The sequence below is a fragment of the Paralichthys olivaceus genome, chromosome 19, assembly GCF_024713975.1.
Source record: "Paralichthys olivaceus isolate ysfri-2021 chromosome 19, ASM2471397v2, whole genome shotgun sequence".
NCBI lineage: Eukaryota > Metazoa > Chordata > Actinopteri > Pleuronectiformes > Paralichthyidae > Paralichthys > Paralichthys olivaceus.
The window spans coordinates 11694746-11717688 of record NC_091111.1 but is presented as its reverse complement, the minus strand read 5'-3'; the positions used below and the strand labels follow the sequence as shown (position 1 = coordinate 11717688).

Here is a 22943-nt window from a genome sequence, read left to right as displayed (position 1 = left end):
GACGGAAAGTAACACAGAGATCCTGTCTAACATGTTTCTCTGCATGACTGAGTTTACAGTCAAACTGCGTCTTGAAAAAGACACCGTGATCGTAATGGTGTCACACAGAAAAGGGAACACAAAGGAGACTCAAAATCTTAAAATTTGTTTCAAGATCTATTAAAGTAAACAATTGTGTTAATATCAGTTGTTGACTTTAAGTTGAAGGAATTTAATTTATTTGTTTGTTACCAATTTCAATAATATTTTTAGCTTGGTCCTATAATTTTCAGTGAAAGGGCAGATTTTCCTGGTAGCAGGGGTGTTGCATCACGGTAGGCAAAGCAGAAACCTGCCTGGGTATGGAAATGCAAATTCATATTTTCCGGTTCCGCTATTCTGCTAGGGTCTGCTATGATCCTCGTGATGTAAACCATGATGTGTGACCGTAACAAGTATGCAACTCTCAGCAGACATGGAACGAGGAAAGCATGGTCAACCTTTAAGAGATAAATCCTCTCTACAGAATAAAAAGTTTCACTTTATGTACGAGCATCATCATCTGTTTGTGTAACGAACACAGAATTTTCTATTTAAACAATGTAAATGCTGCACAGGATAATGTCAAATGTATGCAAATACATTCTCCTTTTGCCCTGAGTGTTAAATGGGGCCCTTGAAGTGAATGCAGGACAGCTGCAATTTTATAGATTTTGCTTCAGGGCGCAAAGCAATAAATTGCAGCTGACCTACATCGCAATGTGTTGCTTTTTAGCTTCCATGAACTAAAATGTCTTATATATATATTTATATATATTTTTTAAATTATTCTTCTCTTTGAACTTTACTATATCACTCCTGGGGAGATAAAGTTGACTTTGATCCAAACCCATTGGTTACTTCTGTGAACGTGTCCGACTGGAAAGATGTTGGGTAAAATAGCCATGAGCATTACCAGGAGGAGGAGCTGCCTGTTGACAGTACAAAACTTAATCGTTACTTACTGTTTAGTTAGTCTCAGCTTTGCCTCTGCGTGCTTCCACCTCAGCTGACGTACAAGAGCTTAACGTACCTGAAGAGACAAAAGGAACTTTTTAATTTCATGACTTCTGAAGAACCAGTGGTGAGGAGACTGGATGGAGCTTCACATGTGAGTAAACTCAGATTTTTCTTTGGAAAGAAATTCTGTGACCTGAGAGAGGCTGTGAAAAGCAATTAATGACATCCTTATCATCTCAGCTGTAAGGACACTGATTTATCATTAAATGTATCATCCATAGCTCTCTGTCCATCAGTCTGTTGTTTTCATCCATAATCAGTCTGTTGTTTTCCACCAGGTTGAACCATAAGCGACGTCTGTCCACTGGATGTGAGAAGGAGCCTCAACCTTGCGCAAAAAAATGTTTTACCAGTGTCCACACTCTGCTGGACAGGTATCAGACTCACCACTCATATGGAGCCACGCAGCATACCACACTGAGGTAAGAATTATTTTTTATGTTGCTCATCTAACTATATGCTTTAACAAATTGTATATCACTGTTTTGATAGATAGATAGATAGATAGATGGATGGGCCAAATCTATATTCCAAAATATTTCTATATTTCTAAATTTTCTTCTGCTGGTATTCTCCAATACATTTTGTGTATTTAAATATGAGCGATGTCTTCTTTGCTATTTACTCAATCGTCATCTCTAAAGGAGGGTGTTTCTGTGTTACAGGGCAAACTGTGGTGGTCACCTCTGCACATGTGAGGCAGAGAACCTGACTACGGGCTTCTTTGAGCAGATATCATCCTGGTCTGACACACAATGCTCTGTGGAGAAAATTCTGGATCACCTCGAGGTCAAAGAAAACACAGATGCCATATTGCTCGACAACCGAGTTAATAAGAAATTCTTGGAGTTTCACCGCGACATCACAGAGGAATGCGGCGCTGAGGAGAAACAGCACTCATGGGCCGTTGTGGAGAAACGTGAGGAGATCGTCATGTACGGACCCTATTATCCCAACTACAGCAAAGGAGAACACAGCGAGGACTTCATTATCAAACAAACGCAGGAGCTCCTGGAGGATGACTTCTCACGAGACTGGAAGGTGTATGTTTTCACCATGAACAGCCCGTGTTTGGCTAGAAACATTAATCCATGCATGATAAACCTGGTCCAGAAAGCTCAGGAGTGGTGGAGAGTGTATGGGGTAAAGACACACATTGGTTTTGTGAGATGCTGGGGATTCAAAGGAAGCAAAGAAACTCTGTTCAGGGACATCAACTACAGCCAAGTGGACTGTATAAATCAGACGGAGAACCATGAGGAATATGTCAAAGCAGCTACAGATAGAACTGATCTCAATCCTTTGTGTAAAAATCTGAGTTCTGCGGTTAAACGCCTCTTGAGATCTGTGAATCTGAGTTTCCCCCTGATGAGCATCGAGCAGGCACAGGACTGGAAGTGTTATTTCAAGAAAACACACAGCATTTATGAAAGCAAACCAGAGGACGAGAAAAAAGACTTGACGCAGAAGCTGAACGCCGCGATCGGAGCTGCTCAAGCTCTGCTGTCAGAGAAAATTGGAAGTTTTGATGAACATCTAGAAAGCGGGAAGGCGTTCACACTCGATCAAACTTTTGGTTTCAGCGTATCTGACGTCCTACGCGATGAAGTGAGTCTCACTTTTCAACAGTGTTGGAAGGAGATGGTGCAGGACAAATATGCAGAGTTCATCAGGGGGAAGCTGATGGAAGAGTTCAACCAGTGTGCCGTCCAGCTCTTCATCAAAGATATCGTAAAGTTCACAAACGAGTATTTGCACATCGGGAGGATACAGTTTTCTGAAGAAGAGTCAAAAGGGCAAAAGCTGTTTGGTAACTAAACACTGAAGTAACAGCACAAGGAAGTTAATGCAAGACTGATCATTCGACAAATCTTTGGTATGCTTGTGAAACAGGATGATTGACAACAAACCTCCACCTCATTGGTATACACTAGCATTATGTCTTGCTCGTCTGTATAAACAGCACACACTCCCTGAATTACAATGTAAAACTAAACCTCACCAGATCAAATCTAAACAACATAAAAAAGACACAAAGCTTGTTTCAGACTTTCAGGTGTGAAAACGCCCTCAAGATGTTTTCAGATATGAACTGGGGGAAAAATGGGAAAATTGGGTCAGCACGTTCAGTTTGCCTTTCACATGCAAAGAATGCAGCAGGACATTGTCCGAGTAAGACTTGTTCACAACAGGATATTCATCCAGTTTCATGTCCATTGCGTGTTGGAAACATCAACATATTCCTACTGTATATATAAAATATCTGTTCTAGTGACTTAAAATGCCTTTCGTGTGTTGACGAGAGGCTCAAATGCAGAGGAAAATGTTTGTTTTGGAAAATGTAAATGTCCACATCAGTGTGGACAGAGTGATACAGCCCCCTCAGGAACATTTCAGGAAAACTTCAAAGTTCAACTGAAAACAGCTAAAGGGTATCAGGTAGTGTAAGCACATGCTGAGAAACACACACATGTTCGTCTCTCATTGTGTCTTTACTTACAATATATCACAAAAAGGTGTATTACACAATTATACTGGAGTGGATTTTTTTACATACACGCTCATATGGTTATTAAGGAAATTACATGTGGTAGAATCCCACATTTACACATATTGCCTCCATGCTTGTCACAAGCAAATTCAAGCAGTTTCACTAACAAACTGTAAACCTCTCCTTCATATAGTTTATCAAACAACCTTGATATATATATGTTATAGATGATTATTATATGATAATGTGTTTTGATTTGTGTCTATAATAATAAATAGATCTTTTTTTTTTCTTGGAAAGGCTCCAAAATGTTTAGGAGGCTCCTCATGTGCATGCACTATTGTACTTGTGTCAGCAGAGGGAGCTGTGTGACAGTCCATCCACATCATATTGGTCATGTGCATCATTCATAGGTAGCTTATTGTGTATTTTTTCATACAGTTGACAATACTGATGTGTTGTTTTGTACATCTAAAGGACAAAGGCACAAAGTGAAACTGATCCAGTCTACCAGGGAGCAGCTCCTACTGCAATGAGTGGATCATGTGTTTTTATTTACTGAGGGTCATTTTATCACTGGTGTTGAGGAGTGATGGATGTCAAGAGCAGTCAGAAATAATTTGAATTAAATATATGTGACTAAACCTGACTGTATTAGATCATCTTTAATAAAGCTAATCACACACTTATTGAAAAATTGTATTTACCTTTGCTGATGTTTAGCCATGTTTGTGTTTTCTTAGTGCTGAGATAAAAGCTGCTAAGACTTTTGCTGCTGCCCCAATATAACTGAGGTGCTTGAATAAAGTAAAACTCTACATGTAAATAGCTCCACAGCAACACGCCTCGTGAAACACAGAAACAATGCACCAGTTTCGTGACAAAGTCACTTAGAAAATACTGAAAACTGAGGCGTGTGGATTATTAAAGCAACACTATGTCATTGTTATTGAGCAACAGCGCCCTCTGCAGCAATAAGTGGTGATTAATTCTGTTGGGCTCCATGTCAGAGCGATTAAGGGGTTTTCATGTGGAGAAAAAACAAAGACTACGTAGTCCCACTGACCCAACTGAAATGCAACTTAACAGTGGATATTACCCATGATCCCTGGCTTTCTGAACCTGAAGCTGCTCCTGTAACAAATGCACCAAACTCTGTTCATACTTTAAATGTTTCTTTGTTGAACATTGAAGATAAACACTGTTTTTTAATTAATTATCAGGAACTTGCTGGAAATGATTCTGGCAAGTGTAGCTGCGACTATCGGTCAGTTCCACTCTTCTCACAGAAGATCTTAGCCACTCACCAAAGTTACACAGAGCAAGAACAGGGAGGAGGAGTCGGTATTAAAGTGACAACATTTTCCCTATATCTAGTCAGTGAAGCTTTAAAATAATTTTAAAATTGCTATTTTAATGTGAAAAAGTTGCCTAGTGTTTCATTAAGTTAGCAGCACATACGTTGTAGCCTATCCTAACACATTGCTATTGAGTTCAGACATCTTTTACAAATGTACTGCTCGGGTGAGTGTGAAAATTTACCGTAGGGTTGTTACTATTCTTATTTATGAGAATTGACCACGGGGCTGCATTTAACGTAAACACGTCCTGCTGTAATTCATTACCTCCGTTTTTCGTCAAAATAAAATGCAAATCCTCAAAATGAAAACAATCTATTGAAATAAAAAGAACTCAGGGAGATAAAGTCTGACCGTTTCCGTTATTTGTCACTGGCGTATGTCACAGCTTGTGTCACGCACTCGCATGGCAAAGAAACTTTTCGTCTAATAAAGTTACAGTTTTTCATATCAAAAGTTGCCGTGTGTTTTGAATCACAGAGCTGCTCCTTCACAACCATCAAACTCCATCCCATCAGATGTCCATCTTTGTAGCGCCCTCCATATTTCTGTCTCATATCTTTGCACTGTACAAACAGGCTGTGTTGGATCTTCTGCATCCCCAGCAGTGGTCCACGTTCCCAGCACTTGAGTCTGTCAGTAGAGTCTAATTTTGTATAGATGAGTTGGTTCTGGGTTGTAGGTCTTCTAAGCCAGGATTAGGCTGCTCCACGGCTCAGCTTTGGCTCCAGAAGATCCACTGTGGCCCCCGGGGGACATCTTGAGAGGAATGGCTCCACCTTGAGCTGCCATGTAGGCCGGCAGTGCTGAGATCTGTATGAACACAGAAGAAACCGATTAGATGACCCATACAATTGGTCTACACCACATTTGGGTGACATTATAAAATAACACGAATAAAATAAGATTAAATATTGTAGAATTTCATTTTTAATAATGATGCCTAAGCCATTGGTTTGTGAACTGCCACTTTGTAGCATTGAGTCTGTCAATTTGTCCAATTTTGTTTCTTGAAACCAAAAGTAACCATGTTTGGAGGACCAGGGGGTGGAGCCTGACTGAGAGCTCGAGGACCCACCTACACCTGTACCCATTGGACATTACAATCTGTCAATCACACAATATCCATGCCCTAGTGCATAAGGTGCATTACCGTCTATTTGACTCTAAATGGGACCATAATTTTTCAAAATGAACGCCACGCTGTTCATTTTTCACTCACATCTCTATAAACTGACTTATTTCTTCTGTTAGTGGAGTCACCCCCTGATTGTCATTCAAGCGAACACAGGTTTCACATACTTCCACATTAGTTTCACTTTCCAGACCCAGAGTCAATGTTTATTTTTAACACTCTGGTCTTAGCAACTGTCGATTCCTGGTCTTTAAGGTCATTATGTCATTATTAGACAGATAAAGCTACTTATGATTATTGTGTCTCTACCTATTCTGTCACCCTGTTTCTTAAATATTCTGATATTTCTCAGTGTCTCACCTGTGAATGTGTGCTGTGGTGTGTGAACAAGCTGTGAGCCTCCGGTTCTGTTTTTATCTGACGAGGCTCCTCTGTGCTGCCACCGCTGCTGATGCTGCCAGTGGCGTTGCGGGGAGTGCTACTGGGTGTGACTGGAGTCCCCTCACAGCCTGGAGTCCCTGTGAGGCACAGAGTCGTGGTTATGTCACATGTACAGTCAGAACACATGAGTGGGCCTTGAGACATGAAATACACATTCAACCAGTATGGGCTATAATGGAGGGATCCAAATGTCTGCAGGGATTTTGACTCAAGTTTTATTTAAAATCCATTGAGTTATTGAAGCTCACCGGTTTGGGACTTGTTGAGGTTCTTGGGTTTGCGTTTGCGGGTCTGGATCCCCTCTTTCTTCATAGCCAGGGGTCGTGGTACCTGTCGAGACACCAGGGGGAGGAGAGAACTGAGTGAAATCTGATTGTGCGACATCCATAGAGGCCGGTGAGGAAAAAAATGTTGAGATGTGTTAAAAAATGAACTAAGAATATGTTTAAACTATGTGACTGAATCTCTCTTACCCCGTGAAGTTTCATGTAGAGGCCGCAGGCGTTGCAGACCGGCTCGCCCTCTGCGTTTCGTCTCCACAGGGTGGTGGTGGTGGTGTGACAGTTGGTGCAGGACAGGCCCACCCTTCTCGAGGCAGACTAAAGTAAAGAGAAAGAAGACGGTAATTCATTTGTCACAAAAAAATATATGTGAAGAACGTGCCGATTGTGAGTCTTGCTTTCACGCACCAGTCGTCGCTGGGGTTTGATGAGTGGCCTGTTGATGCCGTTCATCTTGTGGTACAGCCCACAGGCGTTGCACAGATAGTGGCCGGTGCCGTCCCGCCTCCAGAGGGGGGTCGACATCGCCCCACAGTTCACGCACTCTCGGCCCTCGGCAAAGTCATCGAACAAATCTGATCAGAGATGACAAATGAGAAATCAAGTAAGCTTTTTCTTTCATGGATAATTTGCTGAACATCTTCACCGGCACAGAGGATAATTCAGTCAAAGATTTAAAATCATCCTAATCATTGTTTACTTACCTCTGGAAAATGTGCACATACATATTCCTATAGTACACAACATTCACTTTGGTTTTACATTTCTGTATATAGTATTATTTTATATGACTTTTTTATATTAAGCTGTTCTTATTGTATTGCTGAGCTGACATGTGCTTCCCGTCCCACAGTTTTCATTGTACTGTTGACCCTGTGTTTGTTCGTGGGTTGGTTTGTGTGATTGTGGACAAGATTACACAAAAACTACTTGACGGTTTACCACAGAAATTGGTGGAATTTTACAGTACAGTTCAGGGAAGAACCAATTACTTTGTGACGCGGATCAGAGGGCGGATAGAGGATTTTTTTCTCTCTTTTTAACATTATGAGATAGGGAGTTTTCCCAACATTGTCGTTAAATCTTAGAGAATAGGTATGTCCAGTGAATTTAAATGTAGTTTCAGAAGGGGACTGTTGGGCCTTGGTGGAAGTCTGCATCCATGGGATTACTTATCAAACCTTCACTTCATGAAAGCAAAGAATTATATCCCTTATGCTCAGATAAAATGAACCTCCAATTGGGCTCGTGCCACAGAAATTCTTTCCATTCTCTCTTAAAAAAACAGTCCCTGACAGGCTGGTTATATAGTACAGTGGCATCTCTACACCAGCAGGAGGTGCAGGCCCACAGTTACAACAGGCCCACACAACAGCAGCCTGGATTCCCCCCTTATCTCCCAACTCCCCCTGCAGATAAAGAGCCAGCTGGAAATAGAGACGGAGCTCCATCATATTCAAATAGAGACTCTTTGTATGTCACATCTCCTTCTGCCTCTCAGATAGCACGACACCTGATGAATGTAGTCGTCACTCGCTCATCTGAAACTAGTATCGCCACAAAAACGGGGGGAAAAGACTCCATCTTCATCTGTCTTTTGCCAAAACATAGCTTGAGAAACTGCAGAAAGCTTCAACGTAAAACTTGTGAAAATTTACATTTGAGTGGCATCACAATGTGTTTTTAACCACGCACTCCTCTCTCCATAATTACTCCTCTTCAGAGAGTGTAAACCTGGCCACCATCTGCTCCTCCAACAGTAACTGAACTGATACACAACCATATGCAGGCCTCCACCAAGGCCAAGAGCCAAACAAGACACAGCGGGGCAGGCTAACCTTGAGCCAGGCAGCAATTGTAGCCAACACAACGCATCAACACAGAGACAATACACAAAGAGAAAATGACTGCAGCGTTCCACATCTATCTAACAGAGGTTTTATTTTTTCCACTGTACAAATGTCAGGGTGTATCTTCTATCAGATACACGCCGACTATCAGGGTGCAGTTTAAAAACAGCCTCGCTAATGCTTTAGGAGGCCAAAGGTGAACATGGAGTAAAGGACTCAATGGACGAGTAGATGAATATGTTTCAGTGGCAAGAATTAAAAGTAAGACCATGTATATTTTATACTTTTAGTACATTTCAGATTGGATTATTGTACTTTTTCCTCCACTACATCCGCTGGCTGAGGTCACACACTGTTTGAGATAAATGAACTTCACAAACATGTCATCAAAATATCACAAATTACTTTATATAGTAAACCAATAGTTATTATATGAATTTCTTAAAACCACCACTATATCAGTATACTGCTTTCAAGCAAATAAGTACAATTACTCAAGAACTGTATTTAAGTACATATGTAATGTATTTGTAGTCTATTGTCCATTTAATGCTGCATAACACTCAACATCAGAGCAAAATATTGATTCTCCAAAAATGAATAAAATAATGTTTTAGTTGCTTTTCAAATTGAGATTTTACATATGATGAGCCTTTAAAATATATAATGTGTCATTTTACAAGAGCAAAATTTACTCACTGTATCAATAATTTTATGATTATCTATTATTATCTATACTATCACTTTTACAATTGACACTTTTGTTAATAATATCTATATATAATTAAGATATATTATATACTAGAGGCACTTTTCTTTAATGTGAATAATAATATTTAAATGTGTTTAAGTGTGATCACTTTAACTTATGTATTCTTCAGAAAAAGTATTTGTGAATTTTATAAAAAATATATATTTTTTAAGCTCTTTGAATATTACTTTACTAAGATTTGTGGCATTTTTTCTCTGTTGTTCTGTTGCCCAGCAAATTGCTAATGATTTACGTTCTGTAAATTATTTTCATTTCCAACACATTGATAAAACAGACATTATATTATTTTTAAATTCCACAGGGAGAGGTAGGTTTTGCTTATTTAAGGAGACACATTTCACTTTTATTACTTTCAGAGTTATACTGCATTTTAGAAACCAAAATAATGAGTTATCCAAAAAAAGGATCATGAAAAAAGCTTTTCTGGTCATTGAAAAAATGATTTTCCTCTTTACATTTACAATTTAACACATTGTCAGAAAACAATTATCAGGTATTAGTTTTTAACTAATTTGCTTATAAAACATTGACGTAGCTGTAATGTCTCTCTGGAAACACAAGATGTACTATAAGATAAATTAAAGCTATTTTTAAAAACAAGAATTTAAGTTCATGTATCAACGTAAATATGAATTAGTTTATTTTACATAATTAATATTAAATTCAAATAAAACCTCGATTTAATTTGAGTAATGCCAATTGTGATGTTATTTGTCCTTCTATCATTGACTCAGAGTAAAAGTTATATTACCGTTCTTTTCCCCAACAAAGGAGACTTTCACTTTATGACTGACGGCCACTGAAGTAATCTCTGATGTTTGATTTCATTTGACATTATTATAAAACAAAGAGATGCAGTCTCTGTCTTTTCCTGCATCAATAAACAGGAGCAATCAGTGAAGAGGCCACACTGTGAGTTCAGCATGATCGTAATCAGATGAGGAGGTCAGATTGGATCAATGCTCTTTATCTCTAATAGCGGATATTTCTTCATCAAACAGTTCAAGGGGACGACCTTGTAGATGTGACCATTAAAGCTGTTCCCATAATCAACACACAGGTCACACATTAATAGGCAGAGAGAAAGAGCAGCTAATAGAAATGCATGAGGAATTAAACTGATGTAAATATGATACATAGGAAAAACAGTCTTAGAGAAAAGATTCAGGGATTGAAATGGTTGAGGCCTCATCACCCTGCAGCAGCTGTAGAGAAACTCAGGTCAAACAAACTCCCATTTGATTAGTTATGGAGACGACACAAGATGCAGGTCAAAGAACTGACAACCTAAGTAAAACCAATGCATTGTGAAATACCTGTGATCCCACATATAGGGTACATAAGCCAGATTTACATCCAGCAGGGACGTAAAGGACTCATCACTCAGATCTGAGCTCCGGCTGCAGCCCACTGATAAATAACATGTGTATAATATGAAAATATAAATATATATATTATTAATATCCCCACTAAAAGAAAAGGCGGCTGCCCAAGGTTAGATCTTTACTGATCCACATGACACAGCTCATAAATTATAATCCTCATAAACAGTGCTATCAATTTAGCCTTAGTTAAATATTCATTTCCATCACTTCAATCACTTTAATTCACAATTTAATATATTATCTATTTTATTGATAGCAGAAAATAATGATATAGTCTTCCTAAAATGGAAATTCATTTTTTTATATTTCATCATATTTATATGATTTTTTCACCAGAAGGCTTAAAATCTTAACTTTCATGGATTTTAATTAAATCAGCTATTTAATGTTGCATTTCGTTGTTCAATTAGACAGAAAAATAAGCTATTTAGTTAATAAATGTTGAATTGTATGCATTGCACACACAATCAAATGGTTTTCTAACTTTTACTTTAGGAATAAGAACAATGCTTGAGTTTTTTCGATTTGTTTCCCGATAAAACACGTCATGAATCCATATTGTAAAAAGTGATATTTAGACTTCAATTGTTCTCTGACCCAACACTATAAATGTATATTATAAATAATAATAATAATATTTCTTAAATTCATTATGATGTTGACTAGGGTGTAACGAGGTCAATGTAGTAAATACAAGTCTCCCTCGTTTAAATAAAATGTAATAAAACATGTACACTTTAAATTGGCTTTATGAGACAATGATTAATTTGTATTTTTAATCTAAGAAAATATAAATCATACAATTAATCATGTTATATTGCGTTATTGTTATGATTTGTACATATATATTTTTAATTTTATTTTAGATTACTGTAAAATAGTGGTTCACTGTCAAAGCCTCAATCTGTGTGGCTAAAAATTATGAGATTATTTTTTTAACACTGCACAAATGCATGTCAACATTTTGAGATGTTTTCTGCAGCAGAGCCTGTTTTTTATTTGAAGATACTTGGGATTCAAACTTCCACCTCCTACACGTGTGTTTTCATGGTCATTGATGCATCTTCAGTTTTCTTTTATTAATCACATCTGTATTTCTGTCTCGTCTGGAGCTGATAGTTTGACGTTTCTTATTATTTATTATCTGGATGTCTGATAAATTCAAACATATATTATTGCGGGAAATGCAGAACATTTTCATTCCGACTCTTATACATTAAAAAAGCGTTTTACTTTCCCCTTGCTCACCTATGTTTGGATGCCGTGTTGGAGTAGCACCGGTTTGGAGACCGTGGAGGACCTGGCTATCGAAAGGGGACGCCGGCCACGTCCCGCCCATGTTCGGGCTCATGTAGGCCGTGTACGGGCTGTGGTACGACCCGCTGAGGCCCCGGGCTCCGTAGTGCTCCCTGCCGTTCGCAGAGATGTTTAGCGGGCTGGCGTAAGAGGCTGCTGTCTCCCGGGCCGCGGCCACCCCGGAGGACATAGGTGGGCTGGTGGAGAAGGTGAAGCGCGGAGACACCGGGGAGTGGTTGTACGAGGGCACCGAGTCTGCGCCCGGCTGCGCCCAGGCGGAGTGGCTCGACACGGGGCTGCTCTGCTGCGACGCGCCGGGCGTCTGGAGGTAAGGCAGCGCCGGGATCATGGGGGTGACGACCCGTGTCGTGGGCACATAAACCGGGGAGGTGCCCGCCGAGGCGTTGTGCAGAAATCCGGCCTCATAGGAAGGGGGTCCGTGGTTGGTGGTCATTATGCCCTGGTACATATCCTCTCCTTGAGGCTGCACATCCGTGTGGATAGATGGAGGAATGATGGATGCTTTTACGCACGAGATGACCGAGTGTTAACGCAGAAAAACTCGTGGTTTAAAACGATCCACAAACACCTGCGGTCCCTGTTAAAACTCAGATGTGTTGTTGGGTCAAACACAAAAGAAAAGTAAGAGGAAAGTGAGAGAAGACACACGAGAGAGGAGGAGGAGGAGTGACTTCACCTTGTGATCAAGATCCAGCTGTTATCATCTCTCTCTCTCTCTCTCTCTCTCTCTCTCTCTCTTGATCATCTCGACTTTCAGAAAGATTGGAGTTTATTTTAAGTTTAATCCAAAAACCTGAGGTGGATTTGATTGATGCTGATGGATAAAGAGAAAAGACAACCGTTCTTATAAACTGGATACTGGTCAATAAAATGAATGTGGGTTTGATACTAATTTTGAACTTTTTCCTTTTTTAACGAGTTAAATTTACGAATGCTTTCTTTTGAGTTATAGGTCGTGTACCTCTCTGTTCTTTTCACTTATAGACTGTAAAAGATACATTTCTATTTTAAAACGATTCATATAATACTGCTAGTTTTCTACTAAATGTCGATTGATAAATATCTAGTTTATTTCTGACTCGTCTATTATCAGTGTTTCTTGTGTGTCTGTTGCGATCCTGTTTTGGCCCCTTGTTGTAATTAAATTAAATGAATAATAATCTCATATAGTTCTTCTCCCACCGACTTGAAATAAAACCACTGGCATATTTTGCAAGATAAAATTGATTATGAACGAAAGTTTGATCAAGTGATCAATACATGTCTGACCTATAGATTATAAACACGTGGCCATAAGCTTATCAGTTTTCAAACCCTTTCAAAGTCTCAATAATCGGGGAGAGCAGCTATCTTATCTGATAGAAACAGGCCTGTGTGTTGGATACATATTCTACACGTTAATAGATATTTTCGAGGAACACTGCAGTAAAGATAACTCTGCATGTGAGGATAAATCAGCTGTGACCTGCAGGATGTGACGTGTCGTTATTACTGATCGAATCCGTCTTATTTGAGACTTTTCACCAGTGTTGTTGTTTTTTCTCGTCGTGACAAAGATGATGAATGCTGCATGGATGCTTGACGCCTTTGGTCGGATTTATACCTGTCATCAACACCAGTGAAACGTAAACACACGAGGCCATTTCATTGTGCAGCCACTTCCCACTGACAACCTCCCAGTGAATGATGTGGCCCTGCACAAGCTGCCAATAATGCGTGTGTGAGTGAGTGAGTGTGTGCACGTGTGTGTGCACGTGTGTGTGTTTGTGTGTGTAATGTAATAAATGCCATATATGTTTATATATATAGAGAGAGAGAACATATAACACATTTAACTCCATTGTTCATAAAAGGAAATTTAAGATCTTCATTTGTGATACAAACCATAGAGCTTGTATTCAGGTTGCACTGTAATGCTCCTGGGAAAAAACTGATGAAACATTAAATATACAGACGTGATCTGAATTCTCTCACAAATTTAGGAAAGTTGAAATTTAACAAGGCTGTTCTCTCACACTAATAAATGTTTTACAGTTATATATGTTTCTGTTTATAGGTATAACAAATAACTTTCCCTGTGATTCTGTATCCCTGTATTTTATGTCATTGCAGTCTACAGCGTGCATGTTTTCAGCTTGTCCCTGCATCTGGCCCATCATCATGAATGCTATGATTTTCAATGTGTGCTGTGAAAGGGACCTTCTGAAAACCTAAACTGAAATATGTTACCAATACAATCAAATGGATAACATGATTAATGTCAGTATAAGAAACACACCCTTTGCCTGCTTTACAACCATTTAAACTCAGGTTGGACAGTTTGCTCTTTGACCTTCCAGGGTCCTGCAGATGTACATTTGCTTCTCTGTGTATTTTTAGCTCAACCTTGGCCAAGGAGGTTCTGTTTTCATCTACATGTGTTTGTTTGTTTATTGGTTTGTCTATTTAATAGCAGGATTGTGGTCAAACTACAGGACAGATTATTACAAAACTTGGTGGAAGGATGGGGTCAGGAAAAAACCTGGATTCAGGATTTTGATGTTCACTTTCTCAATATATAGGGATAGTTTACACATGGTTATCTATCTTTCTATCTTTCTATCTGTGCAGAAATGGGGAACCGTTATCAATGTGTAACTGCAGGCTGATTACACATCCACCAATTGCCGGCTAATAATATCAGGGCGTAGTGTCGTTCACCTGCGAGGGCACAAAGTTACACAAAAATCAGAGATGATTCATTCTTTTATGACTCCAGTTAATGTATAGAAGGTCAGACTGTGCAGAGGAGATGAATAGAACAGTGTCGTTGCCTCATAAATATATATATAGTAAATATAAGCATGGAGAATTCTTCTATTATGTGTGTGTTGTTAAAGAAATGTGGCAGGTAATATAATCACTATATGTCCTCATTTAACAGCAATAAAGTTAGATGTCACTCTTCTTTCAGGCCGCTGATATTAACAAACGACCACAATCTACAGCCTCTAATCTGAGAGAATAGAAGGTGAACAGTTTACAAAAATACAGGAAAAAATACGAGTTCATCCTCTTTTCTGTTATTTCACTGTACAGTGTGTGTTTTGATTCGTGTGTTAGAACATGCCAGGGTGTAACACTGACAGTGACAGAGGCCAGAGCTGTGTGTGTGTGTCTGTGTGTGTGTGTCTGTGTGTTTATAACCGTGATTCTTTGCAACTGTGTGTGTTTGCTGTCCATGTGTATGAATGAGGAGGTGTTCGGTGAGGGACCAGATAGAGATGCTGGAATGTGGCGGACAGCAGCAGACTGTTGCAGAAGAAAGTGTGCGCGTGTTTATGCGCGTATGTGTGTGTGTGTCTGTGTGTGTTTGTGTGTGTGTCTCCAATCCAAACCAGGCACCAGGAAAACTGTCCCCGTCCTGGCTGGGGCAGGGGCTCAATCATTTGGGGTCGGTGACTTTCTTTGGCCCTTCTTCCTCACACACATACAAACACACACACACACACACACACACACACACACACACACACACACACACACACACACACACACACACACACACACTGAGGCTAGTAGACTCCTGGCTCCAGGAAGAAGACTTCAATTGGGGGAGCAGGAAAAACCCAGGAGGCAGAAAACCCAAAAAAACTGAGTGAAACACACACACACACACACACACACACACACACACACACACACATCACTCAGTCCCACTCCTTGATAGTCTTCGTTCGCGTGTCGTTTTGCACACTGAGCTGAAAGTCCCCTTTCTTTTCTCTCATCTTTTTCTGAATCAGCTCTTCCTCACGTTAACTGTTTTATCTGATCAACACTGATCATTGAGGATTCACTCATGTGATAATGTTAAGATGTGAAAACAGTGCTAATCAATATCAACTCACAGTGTGTGAAACCAGCTCATAAAGACCCATGATTACATCTGATGACTCACACTTTTGTCCCTTTTGTTCTGTTTATTCAGTTTGGTTTGACCTCATTAACTTATTTTCTTTATTCAGTCAGAACTTCAAATGTAGGTATCTTAAAGTAAGTAAAACATGTGTTTATGGCACATTATTTTATTCTCTACTCTAAATTTAAAAAATAATAATAATCCTGTAAATGTGACCTGGTTTTTATAGCTTCTGGATGATGACATTAGTTTTATTGTTTGTTTTTTCATTCACAGTGTTATTAGTTTGACTGCTGTTTTTACATTTTATTACTCACAGTGTATTTTTCCTTATCATATGTTGTTTGCCTGAGAAGTTATAACAGAGACGGGAAAAGCCACTGGTAAACCAGATATGACACAATTAAAATGGGACAAAAATGAAACGTCCTGTTACCTTGCGTACAATTGTTGATTTCTCTGGGTTTGAACATTGTTGGAAAAATTTTGGATGATTTAAGTACACAAGACAACAAAATATACAACAAAGGTCTGAAGAAGAATTGAAAGATTTCCTTTTTCACTGTGGAGTTTGTGTGCTCTCTCTGTGCCTGCGTTGGTTCTTCTTCCTCTAAACTGCCCATAGGTGTGAATGAGAGCATGAATTAGTTGTTTGTCTCTATATGTCAGCCTTGCGATAGACTGGCGACCTGTCCAGGGTGTACCGAGCATCTCGCAACATCAGCTGGGATTAGCTCCAGTGCCCTCCTCGACCCTTTGAGGATAAGCGGTGTAGCTAATGGATGGATTGTTTACTGGACATTAAAGCTGAGTTTGAGTGGAGGATAAGTCATTTAGTTCAATTAATTTAATTAACACATTCGCACCCTGGTCACATCTCAATGAGGAACTACATTACACATATTTATATAGCATTAGTGATAATTTGATTTATTAAATAGGCTCAAATATCTTGTAGGATCATACATGTTTGTGTTATCGTGTGTGGATTTGTGAGTTATTCTAAGGTATCTGTGTGTTATGTTTGTGGATTTAGTGTGTTTGAGCAGGTAAGGTCAGGGAGTCACACCGGGGAGACACAAGTCCTCACACACGCACACGCACACACACACACACACACACACACACACACACACACACACACACACACACACACACACACACACACACACACACACACTCACACACAGTATTAACCAGTGTTTTTTGGAATAAATTATTAACTCCTCGGTTGCAGGTTCTCATGTGTTGGGCTCAAGTGCTGAATCAGACTCTTGGTTCACGCTGTTTGAAGAGCAGCGCAAACACATCAGCCAACACTTAATTACACATGATAAGAATCCAATTATCAAAATCTCCTTTGTTCCCAGTGATGTCCAAAGTTTGTAAAGCTACTTAAACAATTCACAAACGTTTGAATATTTCTGTGACACTCGTAGGCTAATATTTGAAATTCCACTCCTGGGTGTTGCTCGCTCAAAGAGCTCAGCTATGAAATTAAGAGAAATCTAGTTCTGTAAGAGTCAGTCTTGCAAAGCTCAACCAATGATCCACTGACCAATCCGGTTGGCCTAATGTCTCTGAGCGGGACATCCCATGATACTAAAAGTGTGTGGGCTATAAGCTATAGAGCGAATTTATTTTTAGCAGTGAAGACTCAGGGATCCCTGGACCTCTCCCTGTGATAAGAAGTGTCCAAAGTCCGCAGGCAAGAGAAGGTCTGAAGAACAAATATGGAACGCACACAGTGTTTAATATGCTGATACATGGGACTCAGTGTGATGTGGCGGGCAGATGTAAAGCTGTTTGTTCGTACGTGCAGGGGCAGGTTGGGGGTTAGATTCAGGTTAGGCAAAGGTGAGGTGACATCGTCACCACAATGGATTGTGGCGTCTTCGAGTTCACCCAGAGTTCGCACACAGACGGTTAAAGATGTGACACTGTAGCAAAAATGTTGTAAGAAGATGCAGACTAGGAGGGAGAGAAAATGGAATTGGAACCAAGTGTGTGAACTGTTTTGTCAACTTCAAAAATGCTCTCCTCCTGTCCATCATGAGCTGGCTCCTCCCGCTCTGAAATCACTGAAAGAGAAAACAAAAACACAATGAGGAAGCCAGAGGAGAAAAGGTGCCTCAATCCAGGGACTGTCATAGCTCACACGCCTGATAACAGCAGGAATATTTCAGTCTGGACAAAGAGAGGAGGGGCTGCAGGGATCAAATTGGTTCAAGAATGGAGAAAGGAGTTGAAAGAGGACAGGGGAAGAGAGAGGGAATGTCAGAGAGGAGGAGAAGGAAGATGCCACCAGACAGGAGGAGCAATGGAAAACAAAAGAGGCTCCACACTCCGCTCTGTCTTATCTGTCTAAGGGGTCTTATCCACCGCCGGCTCTGTTAGTGTAACCCCTTTCCCTCCGCTCCATCCCTCCCTCCCTGCTGGACGACCGCTCTCCTTCCACCTCGTCCCTCCATCCCCAACCCCCCCCTTCTACCATGCTTGCTTTGGACCCCGTTATCAGGCCAAGGCTGACGTCAGGGGGGCTCGCTGGTGCTAGGGGGACCGGAGACAGAGTCTGATAGCGCGGCAGAGGCTGCCTCCGTGCAGGCTGTGGGAACTGTGGGCCCAGCCCACCTCGACCCAGTGGCCCCGCACGTCCACCATGAAAACACACAGAGACATGAAGAAATTAATGTGCGGTTAATTTGGCAAATCGCCAAATGTGGAAATTTCTACAATTATATACATACGATGGGTATTTTTCACGGTGCAACCAGTATCTTCACTTCAGCTTATCTCCTCCATTTTCTCTATCATTGAGGAAACTCAGTTTAAAGGACCGATATTCACCTTTGGCCACTAGGGGTCTCTCAATTTAAACAATAACGAAAGACCTTGTTTTATGACATCATAAAGCAGAGTGGGATCATGGGAGTTGTTGTCATATGTCATATTGTTGATGAATGAATAATCTACCTGACGTGACTCAGGCGCAAATCGTGTTCACAGATGAGATAATGTATTAAAGTTTCGATATGTAGCAGGACATTGTTGGAATTATTTTCTATAATAAATACACAAGTCAACAAAATACATAACATAGGTCTACGTTTTCTAGTTTTAGAAATTTTAATGAAGATTGATTGTTACATATTATGGTTTTACTTTTTAGTAAATGAAAATCTGAATTTTTAAAAATCCCTGCTGTGGCTCTAACTCGAATCCATCTCTCCACATCACGACTGATAAATCTTGCACCACTCAAGAGGAAAGTGTGTGGAAATATGACAAAAGTTCAATACATATTGATATATTGCTTGTGCACTGTGTAAGCACTGGTAAGAGATATAACACATCATTGATTTATAAAATGTTTTGCTTTGTCTGTTCTTTGCTCAGGAGCAAATATCCGTCTTTAAACTTAGAGGAAATAATAATGTGTCATTTATCGTGATAATAATCGATGTTGACAGATAGTAAACATTTTATCTGGTTAACATTTGTCAGAGAATGAACAGTCTATTTGAGCCCTTTGTCCACAGAAAATATAACTTTGGAGATAATGAGCTGCTTCTTAATAAATCTCCTAAATCTCCTAAACAGGATCTTCTAATCCTTTTGTGGAGCAGCAAAAATGTTGTTATATGTATTATTTCCATCATGACTGTTTCATAACTTTGTCTTTTCTCAAACCCCCCCACTCAGCTTCCTAAACCTGCACATGGAAGTTGTCGTTTAGGTCAAAGATGAAGCAGCGGTTATTTTTTGTGACACCCCTCGTCAGCCCATGTATCTCCATAAAAGAGCTGCGGCCGCGGGGCGGTTGATAGATTGTGATGTCAGGGTCGGTATTAGGCCACGAAACATTAATTCACTGCAGGGGGAAAAAATCTGGGAATTAATTGCCAGAGACTAGGTTAAGGAGGCACTTAGCCCCGAGTGGTGGAATGGCTATTGTCGTGTGTGTGTGTGTGTGTGTGTGTGTGTGTGTGTGTGTGTGTGTGTGTTGGTAGGGGGGGTCAACAGGTGCAAGTTTGATCTGTGGGGAGTAAGTAGAGGTCTGCAGCAAGATGGCAAGTTTCACATCATTAGTTGCAGGTGCAGCACTCCCAAAAAACTGCAAACACACACACACACACACACACACACACACACACACACACACACACACACACACACACACAACCTTATTAAAATATCACCCTGCAACATCCGAGTATATCCACAAAAAGCACCCTTCTCAACTTTCAGGTGTGACTTATTTATAGTGAATGGGAGTAAAATGAAGCATCAATCTGCCACTTACACACACACACACATACACATATTTCGACATCTTCATACGTGTGTGTCAGATGTTAGCGGAGATGGATCTGTCGGATGGGGAGTGGAGACACACTTATCAGTGTGTTGTCCTGGATAAGGTGGAAAAGATTTGCAATAGTTGCGGTCGGTCAGTCCTGGATTTCTCCTTTGTGTGTGTGTGCGTGCGTGTGTGTGTGTGTGTGTACTGCTCTCTCTCTCTGTCTGACCTCTTCTTGGCTGATCGAGTAGGAGGAAGAAAAGAGTGGCCTTGACAGAGCGAGAGGAAGGGTGAGATGTATAATAAGAAGCAGCGAAAAGAAAGGGAGCGTTGTTTCTGAGTTGCTTATCCTCCACCTCTCGCTGTCGTTTTCTCTCACTCTCTTTGTCAGACGCACACTCCCTAAATTTCTCCAGTGGCCATGGCGCACTTGGGTGTAAATTACTGTAAAACAAGTGGGAGACTGGGGAGTGGAGGTGAGTGGATGTGTGAGGGGAAAAATGATAGCTGCACTCATGGTGCACTCTTACTGTAAAATGGTTGGATGCTTGGAATAAAGAAGAAAATACAACTTCATAGTGATATGACACCATGGCAGCAGTTTACAACTCAGAGGCTGAATCCTCGGTGGATTCATGTGGAAATATTGTGGCCTTATCAATGGGAGCTCAGAAAAATATGCACAGGACATTTTTATGAAATAGTTTTGAGTTGCCAGCTTATTACAGGACCCAGAGACAAACAACCATTCACATTCTTACATCATGCAAACACAGGAAGACCAAGTCAGGATTTGAACCAGGAACCTTTGTGCTGTTTGGTGGCACTGTACCACAAAACACCCAAAAAATGTATTTTAACAAATACAAATCTGTAGCTTATTTTCCATATTTGGAACCAAAATGTTCACAAAACCAGAGCAATTGAAAAGGCAAGCAAATGAAAATGTTTGTTTTCATCTTCATTTATTCAGGCTGTTTCATTGAGATTGAGATAAACAATCGGAGATCAGATAATAAAGTTTTAAAATTGCCAAGTAGTTGGACTTTGCAATCGAATTTGCACATAAGTGGTTAAAGGGGATTTCTTTGCATGCAACAGTCTCAGTAGCAGTCCTCTCCTGCAGTCCCTGTTGAGTTGATTCCTGCACCAAAAATCCATAACGATGAATAATGATATAATTGTATTGGCTTACATGTATGTGCTAAAGAAAAACTGGGTGTACAACATTGCACAATAATGCAGCAGCTGTAACTTGTGCATATGTTTATGTGGCAATGTGAAAAGATATCAGTTTCTGGGTGATTCAGCCACACCTGTAGTTACAGGGGGTAACAGCAAATGCAGTTTAATACAACTAGACAAACTATTGTTGCTTTAATAAAGAAGCCAGGGAATCAATTATCTTTTTCTGTGCAAAAATGGCATCTCTTTTGTTTTGTAAACACATTTTTAAATAGCTATTTTTCTATTTGCATTGAATTATTGACTAATCAATATGTGATCACCGTACAATCAATAGTGTTCTGTCTGTTTCGCTCTCTTGGTAGTGCACCATGCTGCCTCCCTGCCCTCCTCTCTGCCCCTGAGGTGTTGTGATAAGTGCAGGCCTCATTAGTCTTTTTAATTGGTCCAGAGCTCATGTATTAGGCCAGTCTGTGATCTGGACAAATGCCAGGCTTAAGTAAACCGACCCATTGGAAACACTGCACAGGCCGAGCAGCAGATCAGAGTGCAACATCCAGCCCGACAAAGACGATGTTTTATTTAGAGGGAATTCATCCAATGCAGTTTTTGAAATTGTTTATTTCTGGGTTTAACAGAGGTTAGCTCAAACTATGTATTTGAGCTTTTGGAAATGTTCCTCATGGATGTGTCTTGTTAGGGTTTGAAAATCACACAAGGAATCCATTTTTACTCCCCTCATTTGACAGTTTGTTGGCTTTCTCTTGTGCCCATGAGACTTTGACCCGTCTCTTTGATGCAAAATTTAAAAAAGATTTAAAAACACTTATTCATCTGCAGTTCAAAATGATTTTGCCCCAAAGTGAATAAGAAACATTGCATTTTATACTTTCTCTGGGTGTTCATACACCCATGTAATCTCTAGAATGTAATTTTAAGTTTTTTTAATGATTTTTGTTTGTTTTTTCTTGTTAATATTACGTTTGTCTCCACACTCCCACACTTTTTTATCCCTTTTCTTGTACTTGTGCATAAGTGTCACTTTGTGCACAATCACGCATGTGTGAATGACATGGTGAGAGTCTGTGTGTGTGCGTTGCGCCGTGGCGTCTATAGCTCGTGGGGAATCCATCAAAGCTTATCATTATAAGTAAACATGACAGAGTGGACAAAATGTCTTGTGCGCCGCCAGACCTGCTATCTAACCGCGAGCCATATCTGCGATGATGGACTGATGTGGCGCTGGCTTGGACAAACCAGAGTCTGAGTGTGAGAGTGGGAGTGTATGTCTGAGTGCACACATGCACACAAGAACACAAGCACACACACACATCAAAAGGCGTACACATGTAGACACTCAGGCACAGTAAACACACACTCATGTTACCTTTAACATGCTTCTTATATCTTCAGACTCTCAAAGGAATACATGTAAAGTTGACTTATCGCACAATCCTAAATTGACAGGCACAGACATAATTCATATGGGAAT

The 22943-nt window shown here is 40.1% G+C and overlaps 2 protein-coding genes across 2 annotated transcripts; one reads left to right on the top strand and one right to left on the bottom strand.

The window, feature by feature from the left end:
- The first annotated feature begins 1000 nt into the window (after nucleotides 1-1000).
- LOC109645405 (uncharacterized) lies at nucleotides 1001-2998 on the top strand. Its single transcript, XM_020111008.2, has 3 exons — nucleotides 1001-1129; nucleotides 1317-1460; nucleotides 1704-2998. The coding sequence occupies exons 1-3, from the start codon at nucleotides 1116-1118 to the stop codon at nucleotides 2854-2856; spliced, it is 1311 nt and encodes a 436-aa protein (XP_019966567.1). The 5' UTR covers nucleotides 1001-1115; the 3' UTR covers nucleotides 2857-2998.
- Nucleotides 2999-3511: 513 nt separating this feature from the next.
- gata4 (GATA binding protein 4) lies at nucleotides 3512-12691 on the bottom strand. Its single transcript, XM_069515214.1, has 6 exons — nucleotides 12000-12691; nucleotides 7153-7319; nucleotides 6937-7062; nucleotides 6712-6793; nucleotides 6383-6540; nucleotides 3512-5700 (listed from the first exon to the last, which is right to left on the bottom strand). Exons 1-6 carry the CDS (start codon nucleotides 12514-12516, stop codon nucleotides 5575-5577), a joined length of 1176 nt encoding a protein of 391 aa, XP_069371315.1. The 5' UTR covers nucleotides 12517-12691; the 3' UTR covers nucleotides 3512-5574.
- Nucleotides 12692-22943: the final 10252 nt, after the last annotated feature.

Excerpts from the sequence above, each read along its gene's own strand:
- gata4 (XM_069515214.1), bottom strand. The coding sequence starts at position 12,516 with ATGTACCAGGGCATAATGACCACCAACCACGGACCCCCTTCCTATGAG. Across the intron at positions 7,320-11,999 it reads AACACGGCATCCAAACATAG|ATTTGTTCGATGACTTTGCC; the intron begins GTGAGCAAGGGG and ends ATCTCTGATCAG. Across the intron at positions 5,701-6,382 it reads ACCACAGCACACATTCACAG|ATCTCAGCACTGCCGGCCTA; the intron begins GTGAGACACTGA and ends GTGTTCATACAG.
- LOC109645405 (XM_020111008.2), top strand. Across the intron at positions 1,461-1,703 it reads ACGCAGCATACCACACTGAG|GGCAAACTGTGGTGGTCACC; the intron begins GTAAGAATTATT and ends TCTGTGTTACAG.